A 15,613-nucleotide genomic window follows, 5' to 3' on the forward strand; every position below is an offset into this window, starting at 1 on the left:
CCAACGCCGAATAGCAGGTCAGAACATCGATACAGGCCGACCTCTCAGCTTTTCTACCATAATAAATACCTCTCTTTGCATTACATTACCCTTGTCACTGCGTCCGCTTTTCTTAACTGTAGTGCGGCGTCGTTGGCAGCCAGAAGAAGTCGCTGGTAGATTAGTCCTGTGGCAGCGCGACAGCAGAGTGGCGTAGAAGACGACTGTCGTCCTCGATCACTCCACCACGGCTAGTGTTTTTTTCCGCGACATGCGCTCTTTTAGCGTCAAAACACGGGACGAGGGAGACAATAAAGACAGAAACGTCTTTGGCGTAGGAAAACGATGTGAACAAAGCCCGCCAACTCGCCCAAAGATTTCACGCCATAGACAAGAATAACGCCACGCAGCACTCGTTTTGAAAACGCTCAACGCATCGTTTATTTAACAATGTTACAGTCGTAGTCTGTGATTTTATATATCCAAAAATACGCAAGATTTTTTTTTTTTTAAATACACGCAGAATGAGGCTCACGTTCGAAAAAAGCACAAAAAAAAAAAAAAAAGACGAGGAAGGGTGGGGGAGGGGGGAACATGGTGGTGGGGAACGAGGCGATGTGCGTATGAACAAGTGAGTCGTGCGGCTGGAATGGCCTCCTGCACAGTGCTTTCCGCGGTCGGAGACAAGAGGAGAAGCACGTGACAGATGGATTTAAATAGAAACTCAAACGAAAAGGGAGAACAAACAGTGGAATGCGAAGGAGTGAAGGAATGTAGACAGCGACGACGCGTTTCCGTGCGCTCTTCCCCCTCGGATCGAGATCAACGGTTAAGTAGAAGTGAGCCCGCGGCGGCTTCGCTTGTCGGCGGTGTCACTGTTCCGGTGCAGGGTGTTTGCGCAAGAAAAGCGCGACCACTTCGCCCCCGAGCTACGCTTGAACGGAACTGGAATCAATCGCTGCATTCAATGTTCGCTCGCGCTACTGCCGGATCTATACTCGCGGACAACTATCTGTGGCTATGAAGGGAAAGCTACGGGGGCGGAGCTTCTGCACATGTGTTACCGCACCAAGTAGTCCGGCAGCGTTCGACAGTGCTTTGGTTGCTCGGAGCAGACGCTGAATCGACGCAGCTTCCCCGTGCGACGGTTTCGCGTTTCCTAAGACGCGGAACGGAGAAGCCGCAAAAGACGTAAGCATTTCCACTCACTGGTGTGTTCTAATTTAACTGTTGCCAATAAGGTGTTTGTTTTCTCTTTCCCAGCCTAAACCAACGTGGATTAAAACGCGGGACTCCTTTCAGAAGCGCTCTCAGTTGTGCGCTCTTTGCCTCCGTAGCTTTCCCTTCATAGCCACAGAAAGTTGTCCACGTTTTCTTTATATATATATATATATATATATATATATATATATATATATATATATATATATATATGCACCTTTCTTGTCTGCACATTGTTTAATGCTGCGAGCCCGGTACTTTCCTGTCAAGAACGCTATGTCGCGCTACTCGCCGTGGTGGCGTAGTTGCTTTGGCAAGCGCTGCAACAAATTATATTTTAATGCGAGCAGTTCAACGTGCGCGTACAGCTTCGGGTATAAAATTCTCCGTGGCCAGCAACCGCCGCACCGGGATGGCCATGCGTGACCTACTTAGTGGCCTGTGCGAGAGGGGCTTGGGGCACCACTGGAGCTGACCAACATTCCCGTGACGTAATGATGAGTCCCTGCTTCGCGTCTGCACATGGCACGCGTTTTGAATTGGTCGCCTTAAAGAACGACGCATTAGCTATGCTACACGCTCTCGGAATTGGAGCTTCATGACGTATTCAGTTGCCAGCCGTACTTTTGTTTTTTTTTTTTCATTTTCCATCAAACCATAAACACAGATGTGATCCGTTGTTCGCTGTGGCGGCGGCGACTCATGGAAACAAGCTACGCGGAAGGCTCGCGCTGCAACGAAACGTGGCCCGACTGAATTCATGCCACCGCTGCTCATCCAGCGAAAAGCGCCAGTATAGGATCCAGCAACTGTAGCTTCGCCACTGTAGCTTCGTTTGCATGAACTCGACTCGAGCGGGTCGAGTAGGAGTTGAGCTGACCCAGCTTCACCCGACCGCGTTTACATGCATCTTGCCTAGCGGGTTGGGCGATTCAGCCAGCGTTGGTGGAAGGGTTGATCGAGCTTGCCTCGACGCTCGCTCGGCCAACGCCGCCTAGATAGCCAAAGCCTACGCACTTCGATCCATGACGTCACAATAAGGATGCTCCGGAGTAAACCGTGGTGCTTTTGACGTCACCGCTTTCGTCACGCCGGGCTTGGCAATGAAAATTTCGGTCCAAGTAGCATGACGTCATAAAGCAGAGTGCACAGGCCTGCTATCTAGGAGGCGTCGGCTCGGCCCAACCCGCTAGTTTTCATACGAACACGGCGACCGGTTTTTAACGCGCCAAATCGATTCGACCAGCCTTTGTAGGGTTCAGATGAACGTACTTGTGTGGCAGGTGGGCAGTGGTCCCGTGGTCGGGTCTTTCAAGCACCTTCGTTTAGATCGTCTGCACAATGACTACTCGGGCGACTGTGTGGGCTGCGTCAATCGGCATAGTGTGCCGGCAGCGCGATGTACTGACTGCGAGAACGTTCGTAGCAAAGCAAGTCGAAGGAAGCAACGACGCTGCAGTGTCACACACACACACTACTACAAATTAATATCATTCTGCACCAGAACGCACTCTTATTTCTATACGTTTCCTTCAAATGTGTACAGAAGAGCACCAACATGAGCATCGTCGTGTTTACCGCGTCTAGCGGTTGATTGTCTCTTTCCTCCCGTATGCGCTGTCAAGTTCAGCAGGAGAGCCCGCGGATAGCTCAACTGTCACGTATATGCGAATCGCAGCACGAAGACAGTGGCGAACCCAACAGCGCACGAAAAAACAAAAAAAAGAAAGAAAAGGCGCCGCGCCGAAAGCGTTTTGGACGGAAGCAGTAAGTTTCATTCATCTTGAACAAATGCAACCGATCCAGTCGGACAAACCTGAGGTCCAACCTTAGGCGCATCACAAACAAAGCTCGGGAAATTCAATGGCAATCTATATCGGTTGTTCAACCAATATCCAAACGCTTCCCGTAACTTCGCATTTGCATTTTTTCTTTCACTTTCATTCCTTGCAGCTGATACATCACGTTCAACATTACAAAACAACTCTTCGTACTACTCATCATAAATGTTAATGCTCTAGTAATACGTAGGGCACTGGATGTTTGCACCCTTTCGGTGCTAGCCATAATAATGCCTTTTAATTTTAGTTAGTGCTGCTTAGAGAACACTTCCCCTGTCGGTGGGAATCGGTGGGCCTAGGACTGGCGTCGTGAAGGACAACGACCGTGAGATATGTCAGGGCCGCCAAGAAATTCAGAGCGAGAACGATTTCTGTCGTCAAAGCAGCCGTGCCATGAACTCGTTGTAGCGCTTTTAATTCTCGACAGATGGGCGATTGATTTAAAGGCAAGCTGCAAGGAAGTTTTGGACCGCAAAAAAAGCCTAGTTTCAAGTAGTTTAAATATGGGGAAGCCATCCAGCAAAGCTCCCGAGACGTTCGATACCGAAAGTGGAAGAGGTGCTGCCGTTACCGCGCACCGGAAATGACGCAGAATCTAGAATGTGGAGAACCAGCGCGGCTGCTCCGCATAACCTGCCAGATTGGGTGGGCGAAGACCGCGGCGTGCTGAAAATCGCGTGGCCATTGTATGGGATTTGCGTCGTAAATCCACTAACTAGGGTTACTGTACCTTTAGAACCTTGCTTCGTTTTGCGCGCAAGGTGGCGGAGCTTTCTTTGCGCACTTCTGCTCCCCGCGGGAGTGCATACAGTAACTCTACTGCTAACCACTAGGTGTATGCGTCGTCTGCTTAGGTGCCATTTAACGGCTGTTCAGAAGAAAATTAGACAGTTACCAGCCTTACAGCTTTGTCAAGATTTATTCAATAGTACATGTATGTACTACTCATCTATAACCAATTTAGCTAACATGGTGAAATTTCGATGCAGTTTGCCCTTAAGGGGAAAGTGAAAAAGAGAAAGGCTAGGTGATCTTGGGGACTTCGCGATCTTCTGGGACATTGTTCAGCACAGAAACGTTCCGAATTTTCGAAAATTCTGTGAAATCCATGACATCAGCAATGCGGTTTTGACGCAAGAAAAAAAATTTATGGGAGAGCTTACGTTTACTTTCTTTGTAAATAATCAACCTTTCCTTCGCCAAATAAAAGTAAATGCGCCGTTAATAGGCTACTCTTCAGTGCAAACCGCTTTAGTTTGTTTTGTGCCTTAACAAAAGCATAGCCAATACGTCGCCACCTGCTTCTGCCGTGTACAGTTTGGTCTCGCTCGGATACGAACGAAACAAATTCTGTGGTTTAAGAGCTAGCTTAGTGTAACTCCAACGCCAGTCAGCACCGATTTCAAGCATTGGGAAATCTTTACGTCGGACTCAAGAGCTCCGAAGTCCGTTCGGTGGCCAACACCGTGCAGATTTTCCAGCAGCGGTCCGCGAGCATGGAATGTTGGTCTGAACGACCTGGGGGGTCGCTTTTGTCTCGTACTTATCTCTTTGAAGCATTACCTCAATGGGGAGCGTGGCGGCTCACAGCCTGAACTGGATCAACAATGGTTCGACGCTCGGACCGCGTGATAAGCGACACCGGAGGATGGCCGTGTGCGTCGTTTTCGGGGGGCGCGCACTTGCCGTAATGAGCTGCGACAAATTCCAGCTAGGGCAAATGACTATACGAGGGGAAAATGCGAGGGAAAAGCAGCAACACGATCCGCGCATGCGCGGCAACACTGTTCGACAGCGCGCGCCGCCAGGGGCAACGGAAAGGCCAGAGGAGGACAGCGGCAGCCTGATCAGGTACTGGCACAGTGCGAAAAAGACGAGGGAAAGTGCCAGAAGTAAAAGCCACTTGGAATGGTTTGTACTAGAATGCCCACAGCCCCGATGCGCGTGTACACGCGAAATTACAAACACACACACACACACATAAAACACACAAACACGCCGACACACATATATATATACTCATATCTATATATATATAATATATATATATATGTATATCAAGGCTCGTAGTGAACCGCCTGGTTCGAAGGTTTTATCACAGTGGGAATAGAAGAAACATTAAACGCTTAAAAAAACAACGACATTTCGAAACATGCGTATGAAGGCCTCTCTTGAAATGGATGCAGTTTGTGAATTTTGTACAATGATTCAGGCCACCAGTGAGCAGCGATTGTCTTCCTGGCACACAGACAGCAATTTGTGAGGGGAGGCTGCGTGTGGTGAACAAAATGTACAGGGAGCGCGTCGGTGACAGCGACGACCCTGGCAGTTTGTAGGCCCGTTTGCAACGTCGACGGACGAGACTCGCGGACAAGCGGTGTAGCTCTACGGAGCAGGCACTGGTGGCACGAGGACGTAATACTGGTGGCGGCTCGGACCGGACGAGTCGCCCAGCCAATGGCGTCCCGCCAAAGGACACTCCCGTGGCGCTATACCTCGAGTAGGAGGCGCAGGAGAAAAGAGCGTCGAGGCGACGGAATGTCTCACAAAAAGGCACGAGTTTTGGTGGCGATGTGGAATGGTCGGTGGTCCACGTCTGAGAAGGGCAAAGATAATAGGAACATTTGAAACAGGATACGCGAAGACGAGGAGGAACGAGTTAGAAGACCGACAGATCGCAACGAGACGCTTGGCTACCAAGTCTTCTGCAATGCCCTTAGTGAATTGGGAGAGGGAAAAAAAACACAGTAAAAGACAGACTTTGACGGGGCCACAGCGGTCCCTTCGAAGACGAAGGACTATTACAAAGAGCAGGCTCACACAAGTTTCCCTGTCGTCGACATAGTTCTATCTCTGTGGTCCATAAGCGTCGTTCTGTGGGGGGGGAGGAGGCATATATTACACAGTATTACAGCTCTAACACACACACAAACACGCACACACACTGCGACCTTTGTTCCGGCGGCGAGTCCCTATGAACACGTGGACGGCTGGCGAAAGGGGCTGGGGGCATCACTTCTTAGCACTCCGCAAGTCGAGTGGGATCTCGGCGCCAGAGGAGCAAGGCGCCTGCAGCGCGGGCTTGACGTCACTGTCCTGGGTATCAAGCTCCTCGGCGAGACCGTCGGCAGGCGAGGCGCTCGGGGAGCAGGGCTTGCGTACCGAGAGGTCGATCGGCTTCTCCTGCTCGGGTAGGTCGGCCAGGCACTCGCCGTTCACGAGCAACGTAGACGGGTGAAGTAGGTCTCGGTACGGCTTCAGGGGCCCAAACGGCATGAAGCGCGGCGAGTACGGATACGCGACGGCGCCAGCACCTTCTGCGAGGTACTTGGACAGGCCATTGTGCGACGCGGACGGCTTGCCGAAGAACACGCCAGCGCCAGGGTGGAAGAAGAACTTGCTCGGGTGCAGCGGCGAGATTGGCGACACGGGCGACATGGGGTGGTAGGCCAACGCATCCGCGTTCGTCGGACTCTCGCCGTTCGACGACTTGGTTTCAAAAGCCGACGGCGTGGACGCGAACGTGCTGGCAGACGACGATGGCGGAGGATACGACGCTGGTGACGACGGCGGCTTGTCCGACGACGAGAGCGGCGAGCTGGTGCCTTCTTCGGCCTTGGCACCGAAGCCCAACACGTCCTTATCGTACAGGGCCGTCAGCTGGTGCGCCGACGCGCCCATCTGGTGGTGCTGCTCGGCGATGCGGGAGGTCATCTCCGCCTGGTCCTGGATCAGACAGTGGATCTTGAACCAGTTGGAGCGGCGTCCGTATCGGGACCCTGCAAACGGGGCACGGAAGCCTGTCATCTCCGTGGATCTCGTACCGTGCACGGGGTGTACCAGAGGCGCCATAAGTTTGGACCCCTTTACTGCGCACACATGGTCATGTCACGCACTTTCAACAGCAGGTACAAATTACGGCGTCACACGAGAAACGGGTAAACGCGATAACTATGCACCGTAACTTTCTCCTGTAGACCACTCGAATATCTCAGTGAAAGCGACATCCTGACTGAGGTTGCTTTCACCAACAGGCAATATTTGCAGAAGGAACTACTAACACACATGCATCCTAAACTTAACACATGCACTCACCCGGCCCTCCTTGTTCAATATGCCGTTACATTCACACTTATTCCGCCGCAGACTGCAGTCCGGCGCACAAAATGTGTATTCGCGATCTCTCCGAACACACCATTCGTATATAGCTATACAAGTTAGAACACATTGCATGCACAGCAAACTGAGTGCAGCTAATACACACCACTTTTGGACATGCCGACCAGGAGACATTTCTTGAGTCTACAGCTCTTGCAAGAGGTCCTGTTTTTCTTGTTGATAACGCACTGGCCGCTGTTTTTGCAGTCACCAAGAGCTGCAAGGTTGTTGTACGTCCGGCCGAAGAAGGACTGAAAGAAAAAAAAAACAGACTTTTAGCCCTATATTTGCTTGTACATTTTCCTGAACACTATGCTCCGAACTGCCCTCGACTGAATTGTATGATACTATGCTGTCTGGACAAAGTTGACATCAGAGTTGCGTGCATGTGTACCTTGTCTCGACAGCGTGGACGCGTGCGACATAAGGCATCGCGAAAATGTAGCGGCAGCGGCGAGTGGGGTGCCTCGCCGACCATCCGCGAGGCCAAACGGAAAATTTTAGTGTCCTATAGGAGGCGATATTTAAGTTGGCACGAACAGGTGCAAACATGCGCGAAGATGGGAGGCGTGAGCCACACCCACGGAGGAAGGGAAAAATAAAGACGAAGGGAACGTCATGTGAAAATTTTTAAACCTAGTGATCAAAACATATACCAGAAAGGTTCATGGGAAAGAGGCCCTCGCCACGTTGTGTGCAAATGGTAATTTCTAGACGGCGAGCTCGCAAAGATTACAGGGAAAGTAGAGGGGATAGCGCGTGTGGCTAGGACCCATCATGACGAGGGCGTCACTAAATGCTCCCACGAACCAAACAATGCCTTGAGAGGTCCGGCAACCATGGAGGGTCTACTTCGCGATCTGGGATATAGTCCCTTGGAACGCGTAGATAGGCCTCGAGCAGAGGGAGCAGCCGCGTCAGAGGGGACTAGCTGCCCGACGTCGTACTTTCTCCTAGGTGTTTCTCCTTACTCCGTACGCACACTTGCCGAGGAATGTTTACTCACGTATACCGATAACTAAAAAACAAAGGGACTACCTCCCAAACTCCGACTGGGTTCTCTTGTACCCTCGGCCCAACTCGGCCTCAACTTTGGGTTTCTTATTCCTAAATGTCCTTAATAACGGTCGAACGGCCCGTGGCGGCGCGCCAGCTTGCTCCGAGAGTGCGGACTGTCTAGCGGCCGGGCCGCCTAGGGTACTTCACCGTTCAGCCCTAAATTTGAGCGCCCTTTCGTTTCGCAACGGGAAGGCGGAGGCAGGCATGGGACTAGCGACCTCTGCGGCACGGCGGGCCACCGCGCGCTGCGCAATGTGGGCCGGCGACGCTGGGTGCTCCGAGGCAGAGTTCTTGCGCTGCGCGGAGGTCGCGACTGGCGTATGCCGTGTTTGCGCCGCTCAAACAGCCGACGAGGAGGGCGGAATGCGCCGCCAGCCGGGGGTCTCGACTCTATGCGGCGTCCTCGAACTTGCGCAAACAGCGGCGGGCGCAGGTGGCCGACCTGAGCGCGGCGAGCAGCCGCGCCGATGGCCTGGTCGCCCTGGTCAAACAGCCGCCCGGGCGCCGTTAAAACAAGCGCGCTTCCCTTTAACGAGCGCCGCCGCTACTGCAGGCGCGCGCGCGCCCGCACCTGCGGCCGATTAATTGCTTTGGTCAGTCGCGCATGAGCGCCCGCGGGTACCACTGGGAAGGCGCACGCTCGAGTGGCTCCATTCAAAGGCGCGCGCGCGCTCTCCATTCAGCGACAGCCAAGTTCAAGGTGGCGAGCTGCGCCGCCTGATCAGAGCTGGCCGCGATAGCGTGGGAACGCGCGTCCGCAACCGGCGAGCGCAAGTTCGCCCGTCCAGTGGAGCGCTGGACGCACTTCCGATGTAAACGCTGCAACGCGCTGGCACGCACTCGCGGGAAGTCGAGACGACCGTAGGAAAGCACGTACGCGACGACCGCTGTTCGGCACATGACGCCAACTTGGGCAGTCGGAAGTCTGCGTTACGATACTACGAATAATACGCCGCGCTGAAAGTCGCTCTGCGTGAGAAAGAGTGCGAAGGTCTTGGTAGGAATCGAAATGCGGGAGAAGAACGCAGCCGCCAGCAATGAAAGAGGCTCCTTTGTGCAAATGCCGAGCGGCGCTTCGCGTTGAAGAAATTACACGCGTGGTTTTACAATTAGCTCCTTTAGTTCCCAGGAACAGGACGCCTGTACTCGTCATGGCGCATGCTACTGGCAGTACCATAAGTGTGCTTGCCGCGACGAGTTCTTGGTTCAGTTCGTCCGGCAAGGTTATGACATTCCTACCGCGGAGTACGAGGTGGTGGCTTCGACTCCCGGCCGTGACGGCATGCGAAAACGCTCGTGTACCGAGCATTGGGTGCACGTTAAAGGACCCCTCACCAGGTCAAGCCATTTTGAGCTGACAAGCGCCGTGCATACAATGCGCGCTAACGGTCGTGTTTGCTAAGTATTACATCTCTACGCGCCGCGGAAAGAGCTTAAATTTCAAACCAAACGCCGTTTGCTCTTCTCCTCGCGGGTGCCGCGCTCCCAGCAAGAGAGCCGACGTCAATAGCGCAAGTGCGCCTACGTACATGTCAGTGCTGTGACGTCACCCAGTGACACATGACTTCTAGAATTATTCAAGGCAACATCAGTGATTTTTTGCAGGCTTGTTGGCCTGGTGGTAGTTGGCCTGTTGAAGCAACAGGCCAACTAAAGTTCAGAGAAATAATAAAACATACAAACCGAATGTCTGCGTGTTTGTTTTACTTGGTACCGTGCAAGAGATGTACTCCCGTTTTGTCTGCTTGTTCCCATGTCGTGCAGTCGCGCGCGCATATAACGAAACTCATTTTCTACCGTGTTCCAGCGCTGCGATCATGCTCGTTCATCCTCTCGCGTCTGCCTCAGTGCTCGTGACTGTGGCACTGCCTTATACTATATCGTCCGCTGCGCGAAACGAGACAAACGCAACAGCTCGCGCGCGACAGTCGCCGGAAGTGCGCCAAAAACGCGTGCGCGCGACAGAGAGAGAGAGAGAGAGAGAGAGAGAGAGAGAGAGAGAGAGGGCGGGCCCGTTAAAGGGGCCCGTGGCGTATTCGTCACGCGATCCTCTGGCTCCCGTATGGGAGAGAACGCAGGGAAGGAATTTCGCTTGTGGAGGCTAGACGGGGCAAGTGGAGAAGAGCGTTATGTAGGTGGTGACGCTCGCCTCCAGAAACCATGGGCTTGCAGCACTTCAAATATTGCTATCTCTGCTATTAGTGAACTAATTTGAACATTCCTTGCGGTAGAACACTCCTTAACAACTTCCAGCGCATAATCAAAATTTGCTATGTGGCCTGGTGAGGGGCCCTCTGAAAAACCCCAGGCCGCAGAAACTTATCTGCAGCTTTCCCCTCCGCAAACGCCAGGTCATTCTCACCCGAAAGCATCTCTTTTATCGGAAAAGTGGAGAGTGCTGTGAGATACATAGGCATCGATGCGCGTTCGCGTAATTGATAGCAGCCGAGTGACGGATTGCGAATACACATTTACGCTCTTCGGTGAGCAAGAAGGAACACTGCTCGTCTGGCTTAGCTCCCGACTACGCCACATAGATATGGATGTTATACTTGCAGAGCGAGGGAGCCGTGAAGTATATACAGCCACAGTCCTGCCTTCGGGGCTCACTAACCACCGCCACAAGACGGCAGCTGAACGACGGCCACCGAAAAAGAGTGCGTCTCTGGGCGCCATTATTAATGCGGCGTGACCCACATGCCGCCTGCTACGGGTCGCGCCCCTCCGATGCATTCCCGTGCCGCTCTTCGCGAGGGCATCCGCCGCCTCGTCGCTTTCGTCAGCGGGCGCCGCTCGTTCCTGGCGGTAGGCGATGCGCGTACCTGCGGAATGCCCTCTCGGCGCTATGCCTGCACAACCCACCGAAGGTCGCCCGCCCGGCATGTTCTCGGCACATCGACGACGCGTATTGACAGCCCAGTGACCTGCAGCGTGCGACTGGCACGCACTGCCGTCGTCTCGTGCGGCTTGTGAAAGCCGGTGAAATCCCGGAAATATTGCGCAGTCACGACGGCTCGGAGAACACTCCTGGTGCGCCGTAACATGTAGCTCAATCCTCGAGCTTCCTCCCGCAATCGCGTCATGCAGGTTATTCCAGCTCTAGTGCCCACATACCAGAAAGCAAGAAACGGCATTGGCTACCGGCTCTCTCTAGTACTCGTTAGTTTCCTTCTTGCCGTTATAACTTATTTTTAATTTACTTTTTATTTTATTTTTTCATCGGGCTATTAAATAGGTCAGTGAACGTTAAGCACACAGTGTGCGATGAAACGAAAGGAAAGTCCTAGGAAACGCGCTGATAACTTTCGCGCACTTTATTCTATAGGTTTTTAAAGTAAGCTCTGAAATTAAAACCAAAAGCCACCTAATATCGCTTCCACGCTCGTATCTAACACGTCATGGTGCAGATTTTTCTTGCACCCAGTGCGATTTCTTTGTATACGCTTTATCTGGTGGCAATAGACAACTGGTATTATTAAATGGAACCGTATTCTCAACGCGCAAGACAGTTGACCGAAAGAATTTTGAGAAATTCGGTTGGCTATGGGCTTGACCATCGTTTCTGGTCCGGACTGGCCCTAGGGGTGGGCAGCGCAACCCGGACGAAAGACAAAAGGAAGTACACCTTTTGCCTTTCGTCCGGGTTCCGCTGTCCACCCGATTTGATGTGTCGCTGGCAACTGACACGCGAAGTCCAGTCTGGGTCGCTTAACTGTCAATCAAAGAAAGGCGCGGCAGCAACGCAAATGCACATACGCTAAGATGATGACAGGTCGAACGAATTCCTCGTAAAAAAAAAAAAAAAATTGTGGGGATTGACTTCCGGAAACTGCACGGTGGATTACACAGTATGGTGGAGGAAGCTGCGGATTATTTTTGAACACCTGGGGTTTTTCAACTTGCAGCCAAAGCACGGTACACGAGCGTTTCCGGATTCCGCCTCCATCAGAACACCACCGGGTTCGAACCCATGACCTCGTGCTCAGCAGTGCAACTCCGCCGAGCCACCGCGGCGGGAAATTCTCGTTTCAAGATATGCGAGAGCACCGTACCGTTTTGTCATATCTTGCTTGATAAGTGTCTTCAATTTGTTCCCGGAGGATGCGCGCGACATTCACGTATCCATTTGACAGAACCAGTTTATTCGTGCCCGGCGGCTGCAGACCATCAAACATGGAAAATTTGCCGGCCACAACATGTACCGCTAGTTTGGGAGAATCCTTGCGCCGCTTTTCGGCCTCGCTAGATGATGGCCCGTATTCACAAAAACGATCTTACACTGTTCGTAAGAGTAGATGCCGGTGAATAGATACACGAGAGAGGCAAGGTTAACTAAATATATATATACTACTTCCGATTCCCTGCCCTGTACTGGGGTAAAAGGTGCGTGAAAGATGAGATTAAAGAAGAAAAGAGATATGGATCAGAAATATAAAACATCTATCTATGTGGGCGCTGTCACACGGTCTGTCAAGGCCCGACATAGTCACACACAGTGTCAGTGTTGCATTAAGAGGCATTTACGTCACACAGTGGGCAGGGTCGCACCATTCAGTGTCTTAAGTATCGCCGCTGTGCCTTTATGGCTGCGCACACTGATGTCCGGGTAAAGCACTGTTCAAGAAGTTTGGTCTGTGTGTCGTGATGTCGGGCATATTATTAGCTAAGGCCCGCTTGCGAATAGCAAAGTGGAAACTTACGAACGCAATTTTGCCACCTTCACTTTCCGCTGGCTGCAGACCACATCAAGGACGCCTCGGGAACTTCCCGCCCGAAGCCGTTGAGCGTGAGGTAGTCACCAAACGACAGGGCCACCAGCCGCGCAACAGCCACACGCCGCAGGATTGGACAAATCTGCTAATCAGCGCTGACTAATTAACGGTGCCGCATACAGACTGCACACCACTCGGCACCGCCTGCTGGCGGTGCCAGAAGGGCGTAACGAATGGCACGGGACGCGTAACGTGCACGCAAGCCGCTGGTCTGACGCCGGCGAAGACAGTGTCACACCGGAGAGGTGCGAGATACTTCCTTGCCGGAAAGCAAGCAGGTATTTGCGGAGAGGGGAGGGGGTCATGCCGGCTGCTCCCTGTTGCGGCTCAGTTCATCAGATTGCAGCTCGTGTTTCCTATGCTCTTGACAGGACACCAAGCACGACTACTCGGTGTTCATGTGTTTGGCGGAATGAAGTTGAAGTCTACGTTAGTGTGACGTCACGGGTTTGAGATCGTATGGGTGGATCATTCCTGTGCAGAAAATGTACTCAAAACTTTCTACGTCGAGTGTCCAGACAAAGACCTGAAGAGAGTGGCAATGGGTTTTGCCCCAGCAGCCTATAGCTGCTTTCAGCCCCGCCGGGTCGCATCGTCATTCCTGTGCACATGTAATTCTTGGTTATTGAGAAACTAGTAACTTGCCCTAGCAAACGCTATCTAAATTCGTGTAGTTAATGCGAGAACGTCTGGCATCGCTACAAGTTCTTTCCGTTTTTCCTGGCATTACCGAGCCTCCTCCTGCGGTAAAACTGGCTGTTTTGCTATTGTAGAAGCATGATTAAGCGTTACCGATTAATATTCCAGTTTAGTGTTCCTATCCGAGATCAATATAAAAATTTTAACACGTGTACGCATTCTTGACATCAAAATATTGTTTTCATCCCCACGCCTGAATAAGAATTCAATTTTGGCCAGCAGATCTGCTCCCTCCTCCCTCCACGTCCTATTTATGAGCAACGCATCTAATACGAATCAGTAAAGCTGTTCGCTAAAAAGAGTTTCGCCGTCCCCACATATGCGCAGCACTATAGGACGGTGTCCCATCAGGGAACGTGTTCCAGTGCGTCTCATTTACTCTACTCCGCGACTTACAAATACACGAGCAGCGCTGCCGGCCTTCACCGAGGGAAAGAATGGCAGCCTACCAGCAAAATGGACCGTCCCATGATGTTCGCCTCAGGGCACGTGACGACCCACGTGTGTGTGCACCTCAGCATTGCAAAGAAGCGGCCTTCTACGGCGCGGGCGCTCCTGTTTGCCCCGCGGGTCGCGTCACCCATGGTACGTGCGCGGCCCCGCGTTCGGTAAATCTCCGGTATGCAAACGCCGCCGGGAACGCCCACAGCAAACAGGCTCGGAACAGCGCCCGCGCACGCGGAAGCTTCCGCCTCGAGCGAAACGCCGAAGGAAACGCGGAAGGCAAACTACGAGACAGGCTGCGGCCCGTTTGAACGGCGCCGCAGTGGCCCCGGCAATCACCGTCTTGCCGGTGCATCGCCAAGACAGCCAAAGACCTAGACACGCGGCGCGCAGACTTCCAAGCTCACCAGTCCTAACGCACTCGGCTTTCCCCTGGCATCAACGTCTCCGATATTTCTCACCCTGGGCGGAAAAGGCACGATCCGTGATCGACGCGCGGAGCCCGGAACGCTGGAGCACAGCACTATGCCGTTGCACAACGCGCTTATAGCTTTCCTTGCACATGCTGCCGTGCTTCACCGCTGTTCCGATGACGCTCTGCAACCGAGCACGGGCAGCGCCCCGGGTTTGATCTCCGCGTGCTTGCAATGCGCTTTAGCTGTACCACGGTTGGCGAAGGACCAGAACATTTCAGCCCGCTTAAAGCATAACGCACAGAACTGGTTCTGTTGGTGCCATCTGTCACATGTGGCATTACGGGCATTGGTACATGAAGAGAGACACGTTGTTCAAAACATCGGTATCAACTTTCGGTTGGGCATAAGCGCCCCGGCGAATGGTTGGCGCATTCCTTCTAAGCCTGGGAACGGACCACGGTCGAAGCAGCGGGCAGGAATGGCGATAGCCCGCCCCGACGACTTGTGCGCAGTCTCCGCGATGGATCCGCGAAACGGGGACGCCATGGGACGCCTTCGCCCGCGCGGTTGTGGCGAGCGAGGGGGAGGCTTCGGTTGCTGTCGGCAACGCAATAATTTAATCTTCCGCCGACCCCGTGACCCGGCGCCTGCCATCGGTCATTGCGAGACTCACCGGTGCGCCGAAAAGGAGCTCCCGCCGAGGAATCGAGGTCTGCGCATACGCTCACTTGATGCCCCGGCGACGAGGTTAATAGCGCCTCGCTCGCCCGACTGACTGACTGGCTCCGCCGGGTTCGGCGGTTCGACAGTGGCAGGCTGCGCGCGTTCCAGCCTACACCGTCTGCTGCACAGTGCGGCACCGGTGCAGTGCGCTCCTCGGCGAGTATCAATAAACGCGCGTCCGATGTCGCGCGCACCATTGTCTCGCGCTTTAGTGACCGAGCGACTTGTGTACGCGTCGGTCGGAACACTAGACTCTCAACCTACAGTAAACGACTAGCTTTTGTAATATATTCACTTCGTT

At 53.1% G+C, this 15,613-nt stretch overlaps 1 protein-coding gene across 1 annotated transcript in view; it reads right to left on the reverse strand.

The window, feature by feature from the left end:
* Nucleotides 1–392: 392 nt before the first annotated feature.
* Nucleotides 393–15,613, reverse strand: part of LOC126545643 (uncharacterized) — a 55,736-nt gene continuing 40,515 nt past the window's right edge. The window contains exons 3-4 of the mRNA XM_050193576.3: nucleotides 7,306–7,450; nucleotides 393–6,820 (exon numbers count right to left, since the gene is read on the reverse strand). Coding sequence (XP_050049533.1) covers nucleotides 6,054–6,820; nucleotides 7,306–7,450 — 912 coding nt within the window. The 3' untranslated portion in view covers nucleotides 393–6,053. The remainder of the gene's footprint in view (nucleotides 6,821–7,305; nucleotides 7,451–15,613) is intronic.

The sequence above is a fragment of the Dermacentor andersoni genome, chromosome 1 (genome assembly GCF_023375885.2).
Source record: "Dermacentor andersoni chromosome 1, qqDerAnde1_hic_scaffold, whole genome shotgun sequence".
Classification (NCBI taxonomy): Eukaryota; Metazoa; Arthropoda; class Arachnida; order Ixodida; family Ixodidae; genus Dermacentor; species Dermacentor andersoni.